The 14,542-nt window shown below is 37.9% G+C and overlaps 1 protein-coding gene across 2 annotated transcripts; it reads right to left on the minus strand.

Annotated features, from left to right (window-relative positions):
• Positions 1-633: 633 nt before the first annotated feature.
• LOC126788979 (heterogeneous nuclear ribonucleoprotein Q-like) lies at positions 634-8,981 on the minus strand. Of its 2 annotated transcripts, XM_050515022.1 has the most exons (10): positions 8,778-8,981; positions 7,546-7,581; positions 6,465-6,960; positions 6,264-6,380; positions 5,878-6,018; positions 4,562-4,735; positions 3,341-3,548; positions 3,062-3,234; positions 1,632-1,717; positions 634-1,019 (listed from the first exon to the last, which is right to left on the minus strand). In XM_050515022.1, exons 3-10 carry the CDS (start codon positions 6,924-6,926, stop codon positions 818-820), a joined length of 1,563 nt encoding a protein of 520 aa, XP_050370979.1. In that variant the 5' UTR covers positions 6,927-6,960; positions 7,546-7,581; positions 8,778-8,981; the 3' UTR covers positions 634-817. The 2 variants fall into 2 exon arrangements, with proteins under 2 accessions (XP_050370979.1, XP_050370978.1); XM_050515021.1 differs by lacking the exon at positions 7,546-7,581.
• Positions 8,982-14,542: the final 5,561 nt, after the last annotated feature.

Genomic DNA, 14,542 nt, shown 5'->3' on the forward strand with positions numbered 1-14,542 from the left:
GGCACTCAATCTTGGGAGCGCCAAACATGATGCAGAATGCAGCACAAAACTTGTTTCACTCCACATTACTAGCGGAAGAATTGCACCGGTAGTCAATTATTATTTTGAAGTTTGAAAATGTTCAAGTGGGCAATAGAATTCGGAAAACGCTCGCTGATATGGGAACAGCCGATTTCGGTGTTCCGATTTCAGTGTTCGTGGTTTCCTGTACTATGTACATGTAAGCTGGCCTGATAATTGAGGCAAGGAGAGCCCCAATTATGATCCCAGTTGCAGGAATGAACCAGAACCTGGTTCTAGTATACTAGAGGAAAATGGAGTGTGGCTTCAATAAGACATTGCTCATCACAATTTACCCGAGTTACGCACACTGCCTCACAAGCACTTGTACACGATTATCTCATCCATCATAAATGGATAACCAAACTCGAGAGCGTTACACATGATACACAATACAGCACACAATGTCCCACTCCACATTACTTGTAGAAGAGTGGCATGATGGCATTTTCATCAACCGACCGAACTGACAAGTTCATTCTGCTATAATGCCTTTGTTGCACTTTTTCTCTTCTCTTTTACCGTACTTGCAAGCTCAACATCAGATTTAAATGAATCAATCCTGACCAATAATAATTATGCAACTAAACCAACTGACCAACCAATATTATATATCTGTTGGCAAATGAAGACTCAGAATCCTCAACGCATTTGGGTACATAATCATGCTGGTCCAACAGTATAACCACTACAACCTGGACTGGTAAGAGTACACGAGAATGCAGAACTTCCCAACTTGCAACAACTACTAAAACAGTTAATATGGGTGATACCTGCGCCCACGGCCAGCATCATTGTTGTGTCTTCCCTTGTGTGAACTACCACTACTCTTGGTACCGCTCCCCCCACCACCCCGCCCACCATTTCGCACATGCCCGTGCGACATGTGTGGATGTTGATGTTGATGTGCGTGTGGGTGTTGGTGTGGGTGTGGGTATGGCTGAGGCCCTGGTTGTTGCCTGCAATGAGGACAATCAATGAATCTAGTTAGTAAATGCATTAACTCGAGTGTGATAAAGCTGCTCATATACATCAACCAGATCCAAAATTATCATTGAAAAGTAGGGACATTAATTATATCCTGCAACAAACTTCCCTTAAGAAATTAGGCCCCACATCTAGAGAGCTGATGCATGGGGTATGAAATTCTTTTGAATGCCACAACCATTTTAAAGCAATTGTTAATAGAGAGAGGCTAACTCCTAAAGCAATTCTTGTAATGAATTTGTTGTTCGAATGATCCCAACAGAGAGTTGGTCTAGGCATGTTTAAAAGAGTGAACAAACCAAGACAACTTTGTAAACGAAAAATTAACAACTTCCTCTGCTCATACTTATAAGCTCCAACAGAAAAAGTGCCCAACCAAAAAAACAGCAAACTAGTTTTCTATGAATTATCCTCGTCACATCGAGCCTGATAAAACTGTTACTTGAAACTAGAGCTCATAAGTATAAAACTCTGCAGCTGTATGAATTGATTCTCTTCTACAAGTGTAAAACATAGAATGAAAAACGTAATGTAATATATGTACGCAACTAAAGGTACTTAGCTAAAAGGAGAATAGTGCTTACAAAACATATCCAATCCGTCCATCAGGCAGAAGCATCGGCATCATTGTCATGCCAGGAGGAGCCGGTCCTGGTCCAGGAATCAAAGGCTGCAAGGAGAAATTCAGAAAATATGAACAAAAGCCTGTCCCCAATAAGACTGAATCTTTATTATGTGGCACAAGATAACCAAGGCATGTCATATGCTCTGAACAAAAGAATCCAAAATTAGAGAAGTGTTTTATAAAGATTTATGACACGTGCAGGGAGGGAAGATTCCATACCAACCCTAGAGTGATATGCTGGGAAAAATACAAGTGAAGCTTGAACTTTCATACACATTTGAGAAAAGTGTCCCTTTTTTTTTTGCAAGACTCTTGATGTTATTTAAAGAGATGGACGTGTAATTGGGAAAACACTTTTCTGGGAGTAGGGCCTTGCTATGAGTGAGTTGCCTTAAGGTTAATATGTATATTAGCAATCAAGGAATTAGACAGTGTGATGATCCATTAATTAGAAAACATACAGATGGCTTATCAGGATTAAGTATTCTAGTAGATAGGAGATTGAGATTGGTTTCACATATTTATTAGGATTAATTTTAGAATGCTCATTTCAGTATTTTGGAGTTTTTACAATGTCTACTAGGATTTACTGTTCCAACATTGGAAAAAACATTTAGGATGACTTTTAAGAATAAGGTTTATTGTTTTTGAATTGGATTGGTCATGATTAAAAGGAGTCTCTCTCTTTCTCCACACATGCACAACACAGAGAAACAGACAGATATGTCAATGCCCTCACTCCTTTTCAACTTTATGTGCTGGTTTAGATTTTCCTCTTACATTCCGTATCCAGTAAAAGCAGAAGAAGTAAACCCCAAATTGTCAACATCACAATCAGAGCTTACATATTTCATTTCAACTTTATAACTGCACAAGGAGTGAGATATAGATAAAAGTTGATGCCTAAACCCCAGCAGGCTTCCCTCCCATAGTTTACGTTCTCTTACATATATTTCCCTTTTGGTTTGTTGGAATCATTAAATGTGAACTAGAATAGATAGTTTATTTTTCTTCAAGCAAAAAAAGTATGAAAATGAACAAAAATTGACCACAAGTGTAAAATGTCTCGGGCAAAGATGATTAGATACTCCTGCGGCTCGGCGTTTCATGATATATACTTTACCATCCAAGAAATTAGTATTTGCATTGTACCAAACAGCTAGAAAGTTGCAAAAATGACACGACAGATATCAGTGATCAACAATTTAACAAATTAAATATTATAGTTATCAGGCCACGGTAAAACTTATGTGCAATATGAGATCCATTTATTGTTAAATTATGAAATTATATGAGCAATTTATGTAAACTGTACATTTTAGTGGGACTTAATATTAGAGGATTTGAGGAATACCCAACACAATCAGCACAAGTCAGCAGATATCTCACCTGTGGAAAACCTGCAGGACCATATCCTGAACCAAGAGCCCCATACGCACCCCCAGGCACACCATAAGCAGAACGGGGTGGATAATTAGCAATCAACCCTGACCTCTGGGAATTCGATCCACCTGACTTTTGATCTGCTTGAGGCCTTGCAAGAGAGCACTCCAACAGCTGGCCTGAAAATAGTGAGTCCCATGAGAATTTACAAGCGTCTTCAAACATCTTTGAAAAGGAAAATGGGGAACACATATAAGGGAATAAAGACGTTATAGAACCTATTACCATCAAGTTCATAGTTTTCAGTGTTCTTTAATGCTTTCATAGCACTTGACCTCTCGGAAAAATGTACAAAACCAATTCTGTTCCTCTCCTGTCCAGATTTTGAAGCTGGTAGAACCACTTTTGTAATTTTCCCATGGTGTTCAAATAGCTTCTTCAACTGTTCTTGGGTCACAGTTTTGGGCAAATTCTTCACATATACTGCCTTCACCTGTGTTTTGTATTTTATGAGAACAAATCTTTCTTTGGGTAAAAGATAAAGCATACGACAACAGAGGACAAGGATCCTACTGAAGGCAAAGCACATACAAAAACAAAGCAACAACTTCACCAGTCAAAGACCAAGTAAATATTGAGAAATATGACAATAGAAGTTCAATTCTGGACTATTATCGTGTAGATTAAAATTCTTGTGTCCTATTTGTTTATTTATATTATGGGAAACACAACTTCCATTCAATATAACAAAGCATACAACAGCAGGGGACAAGGATCCCACAGAAGGAAAGGTACGAAAAGAAAACAAAGCAAAAACACTTCCCCAGTCACAGACCAAGTACATAACATAAGATTACAAAATATGATACACAAACTTCAAGTTTTCAGATGATTATTTTCTAGATTGAAGCTCTATGAAAAGACAATTGGTCACCCACCAAGTTGTGAGGCAACTACCGAGTAACAACGATACAGGATTCTACAGAAAAATAAATCAATATAAAATGGGAATGGAAAATATATCCAAGAGGAGAGAAAAGAAAAGAAGGAAAAAAATTCAGATCAAGCACAGACCATACCACCATAACCAGTGTTTCCCCAATATAGGTAAGGTTATAAGGCATTAAGGCCTAACATATAATTACAGATTTACAGGTGAGTTGCAGCAGTTCATTATAGAAGTCAGGGTCTCCCAGAATTCCAGAAGGGTGTCCTGTACTCCTGCTCACCTTAGTCAAACCAGATCACTTTTGACGTTAAACCCTATAGAACTCCTATAGAAATCCTGTCTTGGTGCCCTGATAGGCAGAATTATGAATTTTTTCCTATATCTGAAGATGTCAGTTTCCGTAATACAAATCACATTGTTGTTTATTTGGTCATCCACCGGGTTAAAAGAGTGACAATTCCTTATATTATTAATACTCCAGCTAGTGTTGAATCCTCAACCATCAGATGTGAAAGACACAGGGAGAAAAGGGAAAAGAAAAAGTAACTAAATGACACCTGAGAAGCAGCAGAAGACTCGGCATTTTTAGGGTCAGCCCAGCTCACTGTTGGAGCATTAGTATCCAGCTTAAATTTTGAGTCCATCATTTTCTGTCTTGAATAGTCCGCACATGCATGGTTGTGGTAGTCAATGAAAGCAAACCCCCGATTATTGCTTGTGTTTTTCACATCCTGTGACAAGATTTGAATAATCAATGAATAGAAGAAGTCAAGTATCAAGGAAATCAACCGCCATCACTGACAACAAAATGTAGTAGCCTCAGCTTGGTTAGAAATGTAGTGTCTTTCAAATTAGAAACCCAGAACCAATCCCATTGGTGTAACCCCAGAACTAAGACCTTTTGGGTCCCAAAAAAAAAGACTCCGCAGCAATTCAAGCAGAAAGATTCAGAATTAAAATTAAGGCTTCCTTCTTATATATGTATTTGTTTCTCTTTTATTATAAGAAAATAGAACTTTTATTGTTGTTTCCCTAGGTATCTTGTTATCTACCAGCTCTTTTAACAAGTATGTTGGACTTTGGTATTTGAGGACTGTTAAATAGATGTATCAGAAGCCTTATAAATAAGGCCATATCTTGTAAGGAAACTCAGATACGTATTTAAAAAACAAATCGGATGTCTTAAAGCCTTAATATCTTTTTCTAGCATCTACTCTCTTTCATCCTTTCTTTAACTAAACGTAATTCACTTCCTAATATATATATATATATATATATATATACATAAAGGGCCCTTCCAATGAAGGATCCTTTTTTTGGTTTAAAAAAGGGATAGCTCATTCGCCAACTTTTCGATTACATTTTCACATCTCCACCGTTCAATTTTTAGAGTCTATTGTGTAGATCACTTATGTAAAATTTCAGCCAAAATGGTGATCGTTAAGGTATTAAATTTGGTGAAAGCAATGAACGCACCAAATCTGTCAAACCTGAACTGTTCATGTTATAAGTTTAATTTCCAATTTTGAATGTCTTAAACACCTCCATTTTGGCTGAAATTTTACAGAGGTGATCTACACATTAGACTCTAAAAATTGAACGACGGAAATGTGAAAATGTAATCGAAAAGTTGGTGAATGAGCTATCCCTTTTTTTAACCAAAAAAAAAAAGGATCCCTTATTGGAAGGGCCCTATATATATATATATATATATTAATCTAGGCCCCACATAAACCTAGGGAACACACAACATCACACATTTACCAGAAAACTTTTCATTTGATAGAAAGTTCAACAGGGTGAGAATAAGGGATAATAAACACATAAGTTGCAACAAGAATATAACCACAATGAGCAACCATAATGCACTAACCTTGACCAATTCCACACCGGTGACTCCAGGACCAACCTTCATCACAACCTGCCTTAGATCTTCTTCTCCCCAACTCCTTGGAACATTACCGATGAACAACCGGTGCTTTGCTTTAGATGTTGAACATTTTATTCTTTTACCCTGAGAGAGAGAGAGAGAGGGACAGGGAGAGAACATAAAAGCACAGCAGCAGATTAGTAATAAATAACAAGAAGAATTTCGAAAAAGTACAAAAACAAAAAAAATTTGATTTCTCAAGACTGTTTGTTGCATATGGTCAAATAAAGGTGAAGGATCATATATGACTTCCCTGAGCTATCTACTTGTGTGTGTGTGTGTGTGTGAGAGAGAGAGAGAGAGAGAGAGAGAGAGAGAGAGTATGCTACCTTAAATTCAGTATTATTCAATTCATCAATAGCAGTAGATGCCATCTCCATGTTTCTGAATGTCACAAATGCAAAGCCCATACTGTCACCTAAATCTTTCCCCTTCATAATCCGGACCTGTTGTCAAAAAAGGTAGCAGTGTAAGAATTTGTATTTATAAGAGCTCAATAGCAGTACTTTATAAAAAGCAACTTTACTAACCTCTGTAACTTCTCCTACAGCTTCACAAAAGACCTTTATGTCCTCCTGAGTAACATCATGAGGAATGCCACCAATGTAAACTTCAGAACCATGCGGAGGAAGGGAAAGAAGTTCAGCATGTTTTTTCTTCTCTTCTTCACTGCTCACTGAGTTCTTGACATCAATTTCAGTAGCAATATTAGCATCTTCATCATCGACCTCTTCTTCTACCTCCTCCTCTTCTTCCTCCTCCACCTCCTCTTCTTCCTCTTCTTCTTCTTCTTCTTCCCCCTCTTCTTCTATTTCTTCTACTTCTTCTTCTATTTCTTCTACTTCTTCTTCTTCCTCCTCAACTTCTTCATACTCAACCTCTTCATCCATTGCTTCATCAGGATCATTGTCTTCATCAATACCAACCTTCTCATCAGATGCTATTGACTTTTCTGGTCCAACTGATGATGCATTTGTCTCTTCCCTTGGCATCTTATGTATCTAATAAAATAAGCTTGCAAGGCAACTGTGAAGAAGACACAGAAGCCAGAAGAGTTCATGGGAAGAAGTAAACACATATTGAAAGGAGGAAACACAATGAATGGCCAAAAGGAGCTTCCTAGTATGACTCTCAACTGAGCAAAGTTCATGAGGTCAGAATCAAAGGGTTTTCAAGTTGATAGACTTTTATTAAGGGATGATGATAACTTGAGAAAGGAAAGAGTTTTCTGACTGATTAATGAATGATTTATCAAAAGGAATATGAAGGTGGTCCAACTATTTAAAAACTAACTTTCTTGAAGCCACAACGAGACTGCAGTCCAAACAAAAAAGATACATTGGCTACTTTAACCATCTCCAAGGATATATAGCGCAATAACAACAAAAGTTATGAAGGAGCATCATAGGATCTAGGGAACAATTGTTATAGATGATGAGTCATATGAAGACATATATAATGATTCATTGGCGAGCAAGTCAACAAAACAGAGGGACAAAAAAAATGCCTGAGATCCTATTATTTAGATCAGTCAGATATAAATGGAATGAGACTGCTGATAAAAAAAAGGGGAACAAAGCAACAATATAGTCCAATTTGACAAGGAAATACCAGTTCCCACACAAATTTACCAATCTGGGTACCTCCCTGCAATAAATTGACATACAATTTCTGAGATGGGGTTGGACTTTGAAGCTACATTTATCATGCATAATCATAATTCACTGCGCAGTAATACATACTCTCCAGTCCTTCCCATCCTTTACAAAAACAAAGGACTTGAACCAGTGACATTTCAAAAAAAATACACGTGATATTACATATAAAGAAGCGTTTTGTTCTTCTTCTTTTTTCTTTTCACTTTTGGTGCCAAATTTTAACTTTTTCAGAAATTCAATATCACAATACTAATCTTCCCTATCAGTATAATAAATCTTGTGTCTTTTCCGCCATAATAAAATAGGAAAGAGAAATCCTGAAGTCATTGTAGGAAAAAATTTCAAATCAGATCCACCTAACGATGGCAAAATGGGCAATATGTTTGATTTTGATCACCATTGTGTTGTTATTGTGTGTTACAAGCTTCAAATTTTTGTCTTTATCAGGCAAATCTAACATAAGTTCGGAAATTTCGAGTTCAATACTGAATGCATCGCATACCACATATTAACTATAAATTCTATTTTTTCCTGTAAATTCAACCATATATAGCCATTTTAAGTCCTATGAAAATTTTAGTACCAATTGAATTAGCGTAAACCTACATGAACACAGCTTACATGAGTACAATGACAACTCGAAGCTACAAAATAGGTAACAATCTAATGTTCAATAACAAAACGGGTGACTGATGAAAACCATGTGCAAAGTTTTCAGGTATAATGGATCATCTTTTCTCTTAAACTCCTTTCCACCTGTCTCTCAAATTTTACTCTAAATCCCCCAAATTACGAACTTGAACTACAAAACCTTCACCGGGATCCCTCAATCAATCTAAAATTGACTATCCCAGCATAGAAAATTCACCATGATTTTAAAGTCTAGAGGGATACATATTATCAGCTTTATTCTATCATTTTAGCTTTTGAAGCACAGCAAGCTCAAATCAGTAACAAACCCAGTAAGAAATGTGAATAGGGATATCTATAAAGATCGAAACTTTACAAACCCCAAAGAGTTATATTCCATTAAAAAAGAGATTTATATCCCAAATCCCAACACAGATATTCCCAACCACATTACCCAGCCACAAAGAAACACATAGATTCAAGAAACACGTAGTTCCTACATGAACAAAGCAGTAAAGCATGAGAAATAGAGAGGTATAAAGTGAAGAAAAGTACCCAGAAAACCTTCGAGATTGAGTGTTCTTTCTTCTGGGTTTTGAGGAGCAAATGAAACAAGGAAGCTGGAGAAGCTTGAATCCGAACTTGGGTGGAGGCCAAATGCGTGTAAGAGGAGGGATGCAACAAACTAAGAAGAGGGAAGAGCCACTCAGTGCTAAGGAAAAAGATGCACTCTCGTTTAACCAAAATGGCCAACTGGGGGCTTTCCTTTCGCGTACTTCAATATTTCGCTGTGGACAATATCATTTTTCATTTATTCCATTTTCATACTGCATGATATCATAACTCATAACCTACCATGAAGAGATCTATTTATAAGAAAATACTTTGGTCTCATCTGTATACGTCTGAAGTCTCTCTGAATGTATACTTTTCGTAATGTAAATCAAATTTAAACTATTTAAAAATTAAATAAATTTAAAAAGAGATCATCTGTGCAAAAAAATAAAAAAACTCATTTATTCAGTCAATTGCATCAACCAGAGTGATGCAAGAATGCTCTAGCGTGGAAGGTACTGCATAGGTGTGTTCTTGTGGATGTTCAACAACAGTGCTTAGTACTCATTTATGTTCCAAATGCTCTCTCTGTGTTTCAAAGGTTGAGATGATTGATCATTTATTTCTCTAATGTCTTGTGCCTAAAAGTTTATGGGGTCAGTGTACGAGTCTATTTCGTTTTGCAATGTCCATCTGTTTAGTCTTTTACATGAGTTGATTGGGAAAGCTTTCACTATTAGACTTACCAACTTAGGAAAATTACTTTGGAGGTTAGTTTTATGCAATGTTCTAAAAAGCAGCCACTTAGGTGGCGCCTAGGCGCTAGGAGGCTAGTCATCACCACATTTTTTGTCTATTCGGTCATCTGTGGCGTTCGAGGAATTTGGCGGCCGCCTAAGCAATCCTCAGTGGTTTGTAGCGGTCATAGCAATTAAAATCGGTGAACTTTTAAAATTAAAATGCAATGAAAGTAAAAGAACTTCATAATGAATATTTTATTTCAGATGATAGCACGGAAGATGAGAAATGAATATTGAGTTTGAGTTCGATATTGGAAAAGTTATGGAAGGATTTGGAGAAGAAGAAATTGAGATTTAGTCTTACATTTGTTTTACAATTTACCTTTTATTATTTTGTATGGATTTTGGACTTAAGTTATTTTAAGTTTAGACCATATTGAAAATTAATATTGAGCATCATTATGTATTTTTAATCATATAAATAGTTTAAATACATGTATAAAAATAAATAAATATTTAATAATTCGAATCTACTTAAGCACCGCCAAGAAGTCCGCCTAGCCGTCTAGGCGCTAGGAGATAGTTATATGCCTACATACCGCCTAGTGCTTTTTCAAACCTTAGTTTTCTGTAATGTTCTCTAATGCTTTGGGGGGAAAGGAACATGCTATTAGCTTCAGTTATGTGAGGCTTCATCAGTCTATTGTTCTAGCTCTAAAAAAAAAATTCAACATGCATATGTTTTGAATATGAGGCTACATGTCGTTCCAAACTTATGGGTTCTACGGATAACGCATGTGACGGCTGGGGCTCCGCTTTTTACTCTTATTCATTGGTTACGTCCTCTAGTTTTGTGGTTGAAGGTTAATGAGAGCTTATTCCATACACGGCCCGTGTATATGGGCGGGGCATCCAGACCGTGCATCTTGACACGTCGATTGTTTTGTAGAGATAGGCTAACATGGGCTTCAAATAGCGCGTGGAGCGTGGGGGTGAAATTCTCCTTCATACCCTCGAAATTATACACCTCCATCATCTTCCTCAGTTCCTCAGTGCTAATTTCCTTTCTTCCATGATTTCCAATTATTCCAACTCATAAAATCGGGCACCAAATCGGGCTAAACTGCTGAAGAACAGAGCTGTCATCAGGTCTGTGCTCCATGTCGACGGAGATGAAGTCGTAGGCAGAGCGAGTGGAGGGTGAGGTCGAATTCGTAGAGCACCGCCTTCTCCATCTCAACGACGAGTAGCGGATGGGTGAGGATGAGGGATTGGAGGATGTGAGTTTCGGTGAGTGATTTGGGTGGGGATAAAGATTCGAGAGGGAAACGCTTTGGTTGCCCAAGCAGAAGAGGAGATAGAAGCCATGGCAAAGAGATGCAAAGTTGCAGACCTCGTTTCCAGAAAGAGGGAAGAAAATGAAAATATTTTTGTTATTTGGTTCGGACAAAAATTAGGGCCATGAGCATGGGTTGTGGGTCGGGTATCGGGTTTGAATTTCGTTTTTTAAATATAGAGTAATTCTATTGTTGGTGAATAGTTGCATTAATTCTTTTATTTTCAATTATTGATGTTCAATAACTTAATTTAAATTCTGGATAAAGTAAGATTTTTTTTTTGTAAATGATAAAGTAAGATTCGTAAGTAGGAATTCTTGGAACATTTTCCAGGAACCTCAAGCATATGTTATGAATTTTCAAAAGCTACCAAGACTGTTTAAGACATTCGTCAAATTTTGTCGATTTTTTCTTGTTGAAGAATATATAATTTAAGGACCAAGGAGTAAAGTATGCTTCACGAGTAGTCTGTATAAATTTTAAGAAAATTTTCAAGTACCATATCTATATATTAAAGAATTTTGATACTGGGTATGGGTCTTCTGCTTGGGCAACCAAAGCGTTTCCCTCTCGAATCTTTATCCCCACTCAAATCACTCACCGAAACTCACATCCTCCAATCCCTCATCCTCACCCATCCGCTACTCGTCATTGAGCTGGAGAAGGCGGTGCTCTACGAATACGACCTCACCCTCCACTCGTTCTGCCTATGACTTCATCTCCCTCGACATGGAGCACAGACCTGACGACAGCTCTGTTCTTCAGCAGTTTAGCCCGATTTGGTGCCCGATTTTGTGAGTTGGAATAACTGGAAATCATGGAAGAAAGGAAATTAGCACCGAGGAACTGAGGAAGATGATAGAGGTGTATAATTTCGAGGGTATGAATGAAAATTTTACCCCCACGCTCCACGCGCTATTTGAAGCCCATGTTAGCCTATCTCTACAAAACAATTGACGTGTCAAGATGCACGGTCTGGATGCCCCGCCTATATACACGGGCCGTGTATGGAATAAGTTTCGAAGGTTAATGCAAATTGTCTTTTCGGGATGATAATACTGCAGGTTATTTGGGACTTTTCAAGGATAGTAATAGGACTTTAAAATGTGTTTTCTCTTCACACATTCTTGCTTTAATTAGGTGCTCTTGAAACTAAGTTTGTTGGTTGTTATTGAGGCAATGAGGTTAGCAATAAATCATCGTTGGACTCATATTGGTTAGAAACAAATCTGCTATGGTTTTGCATCATCATAAATCCCCTTCCATAGTTTCTTAGAAACTTAGTACTTCTTGGCTCAACTACTTGCACACCGTTAAACAATTAAATATTAGAATCTCACATATGTTTTGAGAAAGAAATATAGTGACTGATCGTTTGGTTGTCCATGGAGCAAATAATGTTGGATAGTGGTGGTGGAATGTTCCCCCTGACTTCATTAGAGATGAATATGAAAGTAATTTCAGTCCTTCAATTTACTTTTGTTGCACTTAATTTGTTTGTATACTTGTTTGTTACTCCTCTTTTGTGCTCTCTTTGGTTTAATCTTTTGGTGTGTCATTTATACTAAAGTCACTTAATCTTCCCTATTTTGTATCTTCTTTCTTTTTCTATCAATAACTTTTTGTGAAGGGCAATCAACTTACCCATAGAAAGGCCGCACAAGATGGTGTTGTATGCAATGACATGATTCTCTATTGTGCCTCCCTCTATATAGTCGAGCAATTGCACCACTTGAAGATACATTCCATGCATTCCTAAGAAACCTCTTAATCAGTGTTCCAAATGTAACTGCATTTGGCTTCATCCTTGCCTCAATTTATTTGTGACAAACTCAGCCAACCTCGCACAGTCAACCACAAACAAAATAGTCATTGATTATAGTGATGAGATTTGGGATGTCTGGTAGAGCCCAACTTTGAAAAAGTCTCGAGCACCGATAAACCAAATCTCAAATTCAAATGACAATGATAATTAGTAATCATATTGAGACTAAACGAATCGGGATGAACACTCATTTGAACCACTTGTTTTGTGCAACGAAATTGCTTCCCCATAAAGCTTCATCTTCACCAGATGGTTTCGTTTTTGAGTAAAGTGGATGATGGAAGGGAACATAACTAGTAAGACTCGTTTAAGGTACTAGGTTAGTACGCGCCTCACGCACACAACTCAAAAAGAAAAACTATTCCTTCATTAACTCTCGTCCGGCTGCGCGTCGGCGTTGGTAATGGCCAATGGCCTTACCGGTGCACGTGGTGTGTGTCCGGACGGGATAACATCACTATGGCTTGGTGGAAGGAATTGCGGAGATCTTATTGTAGTTGCCCTCTCTGTTTGATTTGTTTGTGGCTGATTTCCAATCTAGTGGTATGGCGATTTGCAATCGCTGGGATCCATGGTAAGATCAGAAGTGGTGGTTGTTACAGTGACGAATAAGAGTTCGACTTGCCAAGGTTGGTGGTTCAACTCTGTTGGTGCTCAGATCTGGTTTTCTAGGTTATCACCAGATATAGATTTGGATCTTATTTGGGGCTCGGATGATGATTGCTGGTTATATGGGTGGTTCTACGCATCCAATCTGGTGGTGGGTGACCGATCCCGTGGACGCAACGATCACTATGGTGGTCGTGCGGCGATCCTGATGTTATACTATTCATCCAATTTCGTCAACGGCCGATGGGTATGCTATTTGGTTGGAGACTCAGTGCATGTTATGGAGGTTCTCTCACAACTTTGCTTCAAATATGGTGGTGGAGCGTCAATTCTGGTCCGGCAACCAACGACGGGGAAGGCAACTTATGGGTCTGATGCATGGGTCTTTGGGCCAGGTTGTTTCCAGTAGGCTTTGAGCTTGCGCCTCATGAGTCGAGAGCATGGGCTTTGGCCTTGGCCTGGGTCTGGGTATTTGGCTCCGATGAGGTATCTATCTTAATTTTAATGCTTATTATGTTTTCTAATTGTATTACCCATTTGGTGGTTCATTTTTCACCTGTTGTGTGGTGCTTCATCATCTTTATGTGGATGCTACTAGCGTTGTCCAGTTCATGAGGGATCGGTCCCTTATACCGGTGTCAATTTGTCTCCATTGTTTCCTAATCATTGGTTAATCAACATCAAAACAACTCGACAACTACCATAGTATACTCTCATGTGAGCCTTTTGTGTCTGCATACTTAAAGTGCATATGTGCACTTACCAATTGGCTCTGATTCAGTACTCCTAATTACCTTATTACTGTTGACTGTGATGGTGACATCAAATTAATAATTATCAGTGGTGGGTGTTGTAGATTTGTTAGCATTGTTGTATTTATATTTTTCCAGTTGTAGGGTCTTCAATCCATAGTTTAGCGAGTTGTTGGTTTCCTCTCACTCTTTTTAGATTGATCGGGTTGGTGAACTATGCTCTTTGCATTAGTCTATTTTTAGCCTAGCATATGTACGGGTCTTGTATTTGGGTTTGCCCCTCGATAAATGAATTTATGAATTTCTCTAAAAAAAAAAGATGATGGAAGGGAGAGGTTGATTGAGGCCGAATCAAAACATGGGATACTTCATTTACAATAATTTTGACATATTAAAACCACATTGAGTTTTGCCAAATAGGTTTCCTCAATTCGACCTTGCACGCTCGGTGACAAAAATTAGGTGATTTAAGATATGCAAATGGTTTTTGATATTCACATCT

This window comes from Argentina anserina, chromosome 3 (assembly GCF_933775445.1).
Source record: "Argentina anserina chromosome 3, drPotAnse1.1, whole genome shotgun sequence".
NCBI lineage: Eukaryota > Viridiplantae > Streptophyta > Magnoliopsida > Rosales > Rosaceae > Argentina > Argentina anserina.

Bases quoted from the DNA above. Each gene is read 5' to 3' on its own strand.
- LOC126788979 (XM_050515021.1), bottom strand. From the start codon at position 6,926: ATGCCAAGGGAAGAGACAAATGCATCATCAGTTGGACCAGAAAAGTCA. The intron at 6,381-6,464 runs GTTAGTAAAGTT...TTTTGACAACAG, and splicing joins CTGTAGGAGAAGTTACAGAG to GTCCGGATTATGAAGGGGAA. The intron at 4,736-5,877 runs GTTAGTGCATTA...ATCTTGTCACAG, and splicing joins CCGGTGTGGAATTGGTCAAG to GATGTGAAAAACACAAGCAA.